The sequence below is a fragment of the Nicotiana sylvestris genome, chromosome 1 (assembly GCF_000393655.2).
Source record: "Nicotiana sylvestris chromosome 1, ASM39365v2, whole genome shotgun sequence".
Taxonomy (NCBI): domain Eukaryota; kingdom Viridiplantae; phylum Streptophyta; class Magnoliopsida; order Solanales; family Solanaceae; genus Nicotiana; species Nicotiana sylvestris.
Genome location: NC_091057.1, coordinates 21,675,575 through 21,685,495, shown reverse-complemented (window position 1 = coordinate 21,685,495; position 9,921 = coordinate 21,675,575). Strand labels below are relative to the sequence as shown.

Genomic DNA, 9,921 nt, shown 5'->3' with positions numbered 1-9,921 from the left:
CAAAGCACGAAGGGTGATGTCGTGCACATTTACATTGATATTGATGCATATGGTGAGGAAGAGAGATAAAGCACGAAGGGTGATGTCGTGCACATTTCTAATATTTATATGGTGAGGAAGAGAGATAAAACATGAAGGGTGATGCCATGCACATTTTTATTATTGATTGCATGACAAGGATTGAGAGTAAAAGCACGAAGGGTGATGCCGTGCACTTATTGCCAGTTTGTTATGATTTCTTGTTGTTATCGGTTCAAGTGCTTTAATTGTTTCATTCCATTATTACTGTGATTCTTTATGTTGGTATTCCCCCATAGCATGTTATCCCTCCCCGTTACTTTTGAATTGTTTCTATTACTGTTATTCTGCTAGATACTGTTAACTGCAGGTTATGTTGTTTGTTGTGTCCTAGCCTCGTGACTACTTCGCCGAGGTTAGGCTCGACACTTACTCAGTACATGGGGCCGGTTGTACTGATACTACACTCTGCACTCTTTTGTGCAGATCCCAGTACTGGAGCATACGGACCTTAGCTAGGGGTTGCTGCCTTCAGTCCATCGAAGACCCGAGATAGTCCTGCAGGCGTCCGCAGGCCTTGGCGGTCCCCTTCCTATCTTATTTCTTTTTGTTCTTTTCTATTTCAGAGACAGACATGTGTTTTCTTTGTTCAGACCTTATTTGTAGTATTCTTAGATAGTCCGTGAGACTGTGACACCAGTTCTGGGTGGATTATTTCTATGGAATCGTATTTGTATTAAGTTAAATTATTGGATTTCGTCTTCTGCATTTCTTTTCTATTATTATTATGCCGTTGTTGATCATATATTAATTTGTAATTGTTAAACGGTTAACGAAAAAGGGTAATAAAATCTATAACACTCGGCTTACCTAGCTTTCATGAGTAGGCGCCATCACGACTCCCGAGGGTGGAAAATTCGTGTTGTGACATGTGGAGCCAGAGGCGGCCCGACGGGTTTTGTGGCCTAAAGCCAAACTATATGAGAGGCCTTAACTTTTTCAAAAAAAAATTATTTATTTATTTGAAATCTATTTTTCTAGCGTTTCTTAGATACAAAGTTATTAATAATTTTCTTATAGTCAATAACTCCTAATAAGTCTTTCTTAATTGATAATATAACTAATCCATTTAACCTTTCTTGAAACATTGTTGATCTTAGATAAGATTTTATCATTTTAAGTTTGAAAACTTCTTTCCGCTGAAGCGATGGTAACATGAGTTATTAACATTATTCCATAAGCAATACATGCATAGGAAATAAGTCTAATTGTACTATTTTCCCTAATACTTTTAATTCCAAAAATAAGTCTAAACCATCAATATTGAACTGATCATTATGATTTAAGGAACATTCAAGATTAAGACAATATTTTTTTTTTCAAATTTTCATCATCTAGTGATGTTAATTTTTATCGCTAAATAGAAAACCAAAAATATTTTCATATGCTTCGAATTGTTCAAATCTATTTTGAAGTGAAAAAATAGCCTTGCCTACTATGTATAAGTAATCAACTCCAAAGGACTCTTCGAAGATTTGAGATTTTATTATTAACATTCTCATCAAATTGTTACTTCCTATATATTACACTTTTCTTATGAAATTCCGGTTCGATATTCATTTCAAGTGCAATTTTCATAGCAAAAATTAGGGGTGTACAAAGGAAACCGACAAACCGCACCAACCCGATAATTCGAGTCAAACCGAGAAAAAAACCCGACTATGGTTTGGTTTGATTTGGTTTGGTGTTGGAAAAAAAAACCCAACCATAATTGGTTTGATTTGGTTTTAACTAAAGAAAGTCAAATCGAAACCAAACCAACCCGACATTACATATATAGAAATTTTAGATATATTTAATATATAAATATACTTATGGTGATGTAATTTATAAATATTTCTTAAAAATTTTCATAATTTTATATTTTAAGGTATTATTTCAAGGTTGGACTTAGAACTTTTGAATGCTCCAATAAGTTTTATAGCCATTAATATTAGTAAGTTAAATAATGCTAACAAAAACCCAAACCAAAATCAAATCAATATTAATGCTAACAAAAGACATTCAATTCAATATTACGAACGAGAATGTATTGAATATCTATTTTTTGTTTTGCAATAATTTAAATAAAAATGCATAACCTATTTTTATTTTTCTTTAGCGTTTATTTATGTAATTAATACTCCCTTATTAGTCTATTTATTTTAGCATGTCTTAGTACTTTTAAATTATGTTTATTTATATTATGGCTTTTTAATTAGAAATATTTATATTACATAATTTTATTGTCTTTATTGTTGAATATTTTAGGATAATGCCATGACACATCTCATATTTTGTATTATTTTCTTGGAAAATACTTTATATAGTTGTATCTTACTAGGATTAAAGAAATATTTTGAGCATACATTATATGTTTTGTTCTACGAAGATTTTACCGAAAAAAAACCCCGAAAAACCCGAAAACCCGAGAAAAATTGAGATTGAAAAACCCGAGTTGTATTGGTTTGGTTTGGTCTTTAGATGTAATAACCCGACACAATTGATTTGGTTTGATAATTGTAAAATCCGAACCAACCCGGACTATGTACACCCCTAGCAGAAATCATAGCAGTTGCATATCCTTCTTCTTTATGCTTGTTAAAGAAAGAAATCAAACTTTTTCACTTCACATAACCTGTTTTTAAACTTATGTATAGTCTATTAGGTTTAATAAAAAATGAGGCCCCCACAAAATGTGGGGCCTAAAACAATTGCTTTATGAAAGGGCTGCCCCTGGGCGGAACTAAAGTAATTGATATACGGGTTTGAACGAACCCAATAATTTTTATTTAGATCTTTTATATATATATATATATATTTCTATATTTAATTTGCGAACTAGTAACTAAGACGTGTTATGATTGAAAGACGAAAGTGTTGGTGTTCTAAAGCTGTTTGTCATAATCCAACCAGCTGGTGGAGTGTATATAAGAAAACCTGTGGGCTTATGTACTAATTATGGACAAGGTTGGTGTGTTTGACGAGAATTGGTAAAATCCATATTTATGTGAATCACATTAATTTACGTACGTAACATGATTAAGCGAAAATTTTGATGTTGAACTATCCAAAATTATCTATCGAAGTCATCCAAAATTAATTATATATATGTATGTATGTATGTATGTATGTATGTATGTATGTATGTATGTATGTATGTATGTATGTATGTATGTATGTATGTATGTATGTATGTATGTATGTATGTATGTATGTATGTATGTATTTCATCACCTTATTTGCTACCTCATCCACGAAATTTCATTTCCGTCTTGCATCTAATGTTGCTAATCACACTTAAAAATATGGAAGAAGATATTTGTGTGTGGTTCTCGGAGAGAAATAACTTTATTTATTTGTGTTTTAAATTTTTATATGTGTTTGGCTAGTTTTTGTAAGTGTATGATTAATGGTTAGAAATTGGTAAGCGGAGACTTTTTTGGGACATTTCTGTAAGATTCACTAAAATATTTCGATATTTCGGTATACCGAAGTATTAAAAGTTCAATATCGAAGACCATACTGAAATATCGAAATACCAAAAAATTCATACCGAATTAGTATCGAAAAACCGATACCGATTTTTCGATTTTTCGGATTTTATGCCCACCCCTTAACTCATATAGTCCACTGCCAACTACTGGTTAAGTTTTCTCTATTTGTTCTAAGAGAGGATATATTGTATGTGTTATGAGTTCATCTCACTCAATATTTTGGTAATATATATTAAGAAATTTATTAAACAAATACATATATAATAGATTTAGAACCCCGTAAATCAAATGGAATATCGTAGAATTTCGAATTCAAATCCATAAAATTATGCCTTTCTCGGACTTTTGGCTAAGATCAAGTGTAGTATCTGTTCTTATCAGTTTAATATCTAATATGTGAGTCATTAACTCATACGATATTAATTTAATTTTTTAAGGGAGAGTCCACTAAGATAGCTTGCTATCTGGGCTCTCAAGTGTCGCCCAAACGTTACACTACTGCAAGGGCCTGGGCACCCCACAAAAAAAAATCCATAAAATTCAAACCCTAAATTTGTCTGTGTTGCTTCTTCCTTTTTCTTTTGGTAAATCATAGGCATGCTTGATAATTAGGGATTGATGCAAATTAAAAGTTGATTGATATTAATGAGTGATTTGATTTTTCCTTCCGCTGGTTTGCCGGATTCATATTGACAAGTCCTAGCATTCTAAAATTTCTAGGATAACCGGATTGTTACACAAATAACCGGCCATATTTAATATTTATTCTTTTTAGTCGATATACATTAATTATACACAATTATACATACATATATATATATATATATTATTCTAATACACCCTACCAAACGACCCCTAAAAATTTATTGATTCTAAGCTTTTCTAATGCATCTTTCGAAGCTTATTTATAGGCTTCAACCTCCACGGTCAGAATTACTTTGGAGGGATTCAATATTCGTCGGAAAGTTATATTGTGTGTAGGGGTGGCAATTTGAGCCCAAATCCATCTAACCCGCCTAACTCGCCTAGAGATTAAGGGTTGAGTTACAAACATTTTAGCTCATGGGCTAATTTGAGCCCAAGTTAACCCATTATATTTTATAGCCCATTCTGACCCATTAAGCAGCCAAAATACAACCCATGAAATTCACCCAAAACAAAAGGTATCTCAACCCAACTTATATAGAAATTTATTTAGTTGCCCCAATTTTACTTTTTTCTTTTGTATTTTTAATTTTATATTCTTTTATTTTTCTGCACCATCCACCCACCCTGTCCCCTCGCGCAAAACCCCCCTTCCTTCAAAAAGAATTTTTTTACTTTTTTTTGTTTGAACTTTTAGTTTTTTGTTTTTTTTTTTCTGCACCACCAACCCTTCCCCCCTCAATTTTTTTTTTTTTTTGTATTTTCAATTTTCTGTTTTTTTTTTCTGCCCCACCTCCCCTCCTCTCCCCCTCCCAACCACCAGGGTCTGAAGAAGGATTACAACCTCGGGATGTGATGTAGGCATGCAACCGATCCTGATACAGACATCAGTGGCTGATTACACGGCTCGAACCCGTAATTTATAGGTCACATGGAGACAACTTTTTCCTTTCAAATAAACAACATAAACTGTCTGCAGAAAATATAAGTTATCTGAAGCTTAGCTCTGATGAAGGAATCTGTGGCTTACTGGAATATTGAATGCTATCTGCTCACTGCTCTGCCTTAGGATACTTTGTGTTGGAACAAACTGAAATATAGCAATTCACAAGTTATCTATTAAGAAGGGGAGCCTTGACCTAACTGGTAAAGTTGCTGCCATATGACCAGGAGGTCACGAGTTCGACCAGTGGAAGCAGTCTCTTGCAGAAATGCAGGGTAAGATTGCGTACAATAGACCCTTGTGGTCCGGCTCTTCCCCACCCCGCGCAAAACGGGAGTTTAATGCACCGGGCTACAAGTTAACTCTTAACATTATACTTCCTCTATACGAATATGTTAGTTATTATGTTGCCTGGACTTTTCGAAAAAGTTGCTGGGTGCGTGTCGAATTGTCCAAAAGCAGAATATTTTTGAAGGATCCGACATTTTGAGGAATCCACACAACTTAGATGTACCAAATTGTCAAGTTTCAATATAAACTGAATGAGCAGATGCTAGCATGCTTCAGCTAAAAGCTATAGAGCTTAAAAATTATGTGAAAAGAAGAGCTAAAGAAAGTTTTGACTTTTAACTGAGTACATTTTTTTGTTTAAAAAAGAGAATGAGATACTTCATTAACAATTTTAACCATTACGAAATGATTCTGCTTGCCTGGAGCAGGACTTTCTGAAGCTTATGAGCAAGTCCTGGTAAGAGCACTGGTTTACATATAATTCCATTCATTCCAATCTGCAGACATCTTCCACTTACATCTTCATCAGCAGTTGCAGCTAAACCAATAATCAACGGCCAGCTACTGTTTCGAAACGTTTGAATTCTCATGGTAACTTCAATGCCATCCAAATCAGGCAAGCGAAGATCCAACAGGACAATTCGAAACGAGGACACATCGGTGCCAAGAGCACCAAGGCAGTCGTATCCAGATGAAACTACAGCAACGTTGCATCCCAATTTCTCGAGCATCTTCCTCGTTACTCCTCTATTCACATCATCAGAGTCGGCTAATAGAACTTTGACACCGTGGATAACAGAATGCGAGTGATCAGGCTCGGGCTTGACTATTGTACTAGATGGAAGAATTTGAAAGCCAAGAACAACAGCCATGCTTTTATCAAAACCTTCGCAATTTGGGACTATCCAGATGTCTCCTTGCATCATCTGCTTTTCATTTTACATACCAAAATCAAGTTAATGCAAAGCGAAAAACAAGACAACAAAAGCTATTTATGATAGTGTGATCCATACCTGAACCAGCTTTCTACAAACACTGAAGCTCAAGGTCTCCTCAACCTCGTCACTGCGGTATCTTTGCGTACAATGTGGTAATGAGGATGTTATGCCCTCGGGCTGAGATCGTTTAATGCTTGTGCAAATTTCAAACCTGATATAGATATCATCATTTGATCTCCTTGTTTTCCAACTTAACTCGTTTCCACTTTCCGGGAGAACTCTGAAGGTGAGATACCCGCCATCGCTGCCCTTCAAAAGAGTTCCAACCATATGAAGTATAACTTGAAGCACTCTTCTTTCATCACCCATAACATGATTAGGTAAAGATCTGTCAACCTCAATGCCAGTAATATAACCCCTAAGAGTACACAAACACTTGGCAAGACAAGCAGCTTCTCTTATGAAGGAATGTAGCTGAAAATGCCTCATCTCCAACGGGAATCTCAACCCGCCCTTTTCTGAAGTATCCATCACCTCATCCGTTAGGGTTGTGACGACTTTGCTGGTTTTAACCATCGTATCGACAAGAAGCTGTTGCTCTTTACTTAACTTGCCATCATCCTGTAACATGGAGAGTAGACCTGAAATTGAATGCATAGGTCTTCTCAGCCCGTGGCTCATAACACTCTGAAATGCATTCCTTGCTTGACTTGCACTAAGAGCGTCCTGTTTCGCTTGGTGCAGAGCTTGATTCTGTTCGATCAATACGTCTCTTATCTGTTGAGATTCTTCAAGAACCGCAGCATGAGACAGAGCCACGGCAACCTGATCGGCTACACCCCTAACTATCTCGATTTCTTGGTTACTCCAAGATCTACCTTTCCCACTAGGAAGAACTAAAACCAGGATTGGGTAACATGGCGGGACAATCTCAGGAGTTCCACCTTTGAAATTCGACAACCTCAGCAGTGGCATCCTAATTGCAGCCACTGCTCCCGGCTCACAACTCCCACCACTACTTGCAACAGCGAGCGGGGAGTCAGCATCAAGTATCTTTACACCATCACTCCGCTTTATCTCTTTTACATCTGAATCACTGGTTGGGATAGGCATACAGGAAAAGTTCCTCGTCGTAAGCTCATGAGTCAGGTTCATCTCAGTTTTGTTCATATTAGGCATCCAAATAGCACAATTCTGCAAATCCAATATCTTCGATAGCTCAACCAGAGTTGTATATAGTATTGTATGACGATCAAGTGACTTTCGGATCTCTTGTGTAAGCATCCGAACATGCATTCCAGCTTCCGTTTTCTTCTTTATTATTCCAACTTCTCGGTAAAGATCCGAAGCCTTCTTTCGCAACATAAACTCTCTTCCCTTAACTTTAAGCAGCAAAGGGATGATTTTGGCAAGGGTAAAAACAGTCATCCACGAAACCGCGACAGTGAAGATTTTGGAAACAAGAATGGCAAGCTGAAGCTGAAATGTGGGATGGCGACTGGAAGCCAAGAAATTGAGAAAATGAGTTAATCCACAGAATGTAATGAATGCTCCCATTTGAAAAAGCAACCATTTGAAGGGAAAGTTACAACAGCTGACAAAGTAAATTATCTCAATTGGGATTGAAAAATAAGTTACTGCAATACAGATATCACTCATTTTCTGGTACCATAAAATCCTGTCCATACTCCAATATCTCTCATCACCATCACAATAACATTCAGTAAAGCCATTATCAGCTTTCGATCCGAAAACAAGCAACGCTAAGATCAACAATCCAGATGCCACTGCCTTTAACATGTCAACTGAAAGACCAAGTCTTCTGTTCATTTACTGGAATTGTTCTTTTCAGCACCAAATGCTGCTTAATGTGCAATCAGAGACCTAACAAATCCAACCATACATTCAAAGACAGACTTGTCAAGATTCAATTCGATCTTGTTCAACAACACGTCCAAGTACATAGCAAACACACAAATTAAAGAAATAGAAAAGCTTTAAACAGGGAAGCCTTGGCGTAACTGATAAAGTTGCTGCCATGTGACCAGGAGGTCACGAGTTCGACACGTGGAAACAACCTCTTACCGTGGGTAAGACTGCATACAATAAACTCTTGTGATCCGGCCCTTTTCCGGACCTCGCGCATACAGTGGCGGATCCAGAATTTTCATCTATGGGTGTCAAGATAAAAATAATTAGATACATCGAAAAGTCAAGAGAAGTCAACGTATAGTAAATATGCATAAAATAAAAAATTTATCTAGCAAAATAGCGTAATTTTTCGGCGAAGGGGCATCGCTTAACACCCCTTGCTTCAATGTGGCTCCGCCACTGCATGCATAGAGAGAGTTTAGTGCATCGGGCTGTCCTTTTAAAAAGGCTTTAAATGACAATATAAAATCTCATAGATGTATATACAAATGCATGCACCAACATCCATTTTCGATTACCATATGTTGTGTTAATTTCCAAAACCAGAGCCTATAACGCAGTGGCGGAGCCACATACAAGGAAGGGGTTCAATTGAATCCGCTCGGTTGGAAAATTGTACTATACAAATAGGGCAAAAACAAATTTGTGGTATATATATTAATTTTTGAATCCCCTTAACGTAAGAGAAGTAGTTTAAAAATTGCTTTAGGTTGCAAGTTCAAATGTTTTATTCAAATACCAACTTTCAATACAATAACAACTATCCCAATATAATCTCATAAGTGGGGTCTAGGGAGGGTAGTGTTTATGCAGACCTTACTTACCCCTACCGTAAGGTAGAGAGGCGATTTCCAATATACCATCGGCTCAAAAAAAATAGGAACTATCAATAGCTCTATGAAATCATTATCCACCTCAACAACATTCACCACAACACAATGAAATGCCACAAACAACTTTGAAATGAAAGTTAAAATTCACTAACAAGAACTAAGGCATGCAAACAACTGGATTTTCAATAAAAAGTAAAAAATTAAAAAATTAAACTAAGAACATTCTTACAGTTAGAAAATTAAGGAGAAAAAGCAAATGAAACTCCTCTAATTCTCCGAAATTTTACAATCAACACTTTCTCTTCTGCGCTCCAACGCAAGTTTCAAACGTTTCACTATCCTTATTAAGTAGTCGGAGTATTAGTAAACCTTTTACCCAATTTATTTATATTAATAATCCGTTATTGTTTCACTTAATTAGCATATAGCATATTCATTACTCTCTCTCCCTCTCCTCTCTATCTTTGGTATTATTGTAAAGTGTTCTATTTTCCTTTTTTGATATTATTTACAAAAGGCGATTTTCTTTAGCCAATTCAATTTTTAAACCATTTGTCTAACTGTTTTAGGGAAATTGATCAACAATATTTTCTGGTTAAACTTATGTAGAGTGAACGATATTTTCACTAAGTCCTAGCTTTATTTCTTTTTCCTCCTAAGCGGCTAAATGCTATTACTAGAAAATATAGACATTTTTACAAAAATAAAAATCTATTACATCATTTACGTTTTAAGCGTAATTGATCTATACTTGGTAAGTTTTTTACCTCAACATATTTCATTTT

General features: G+C 35.6%; 1 protein-coding gene and 1 non-coding gene across 3 annotated transcripts; one reads left to right on the top strand and one right to left on the bottom strand.

The window, feature by feature from the left end:
* Positions 1-3,882: 3,882 nt before the first annotated feature.
* LOC138882060 (U2 spliceosomal RNA) lies at positions 3,883-4,075 on the top strand. The gene has a single exon (XR_011403525.1). It is a non-coding gene; the product is annotated as a U2 spliceosomal RNA (small nuclear RNA).
* A 1,711-nt stretch (positions 4,076-5,786) lies between these two features.
* On the bottom strand, positions 5,787-9,452 carry LOC104230778 (ethylene receptor 2-like). Of its 2 annotated transcripts, XM_070158507.1 has the most exons (3): positions 9,366-9,452; positions 6,447-8,255; positions 5,787-6,362 (listed from the first exon to the last, which is right to left on the bottom strand). In XM_070158507.1, exons 2-3 carry the CDS (start codon positions 8,199-8,201, stop codon positions 5,832-5,834), a joined length of 2,286 nt encoding a protein of 761 aa, XP_070014608.1. In that variant the 5' UTR covers positions 8,202-8,255; positions 9,366-9,452; the 3' UTR covers positions 5,787-5,831. The 2 variants fall into 2 exon arrangements, with proteins under 2 accessions (XP_070014608.1, XP_009781956.1); XM_009783654.2 differs by lacking the exon at positions 9,366-9,452 and having other exon boundaries at positions 5,787-6,359; positions 6,447-8,361.
* Between the last annotated feature and the right edge of the window lie 469 nt (positions 9,453-9,921).

Excerpts from the sequence above, each read along its gene's own strand:
- LOC104230778 (XM_070158507.1), bottom strand. The coding sequence starts at position 8,201 with ATGAACAGAAGACTTGGTCTTTCAGTTGACATGTTAAAGGCAGTGGCA. Across the intron at positions 6,363-6,446 it reads TTTGTAGAAAGCTGGTTCAG|CAGATGATGCAAGGAGACAT; the intron begins GTATGGATCACA and ends TAAAATGAAAAG.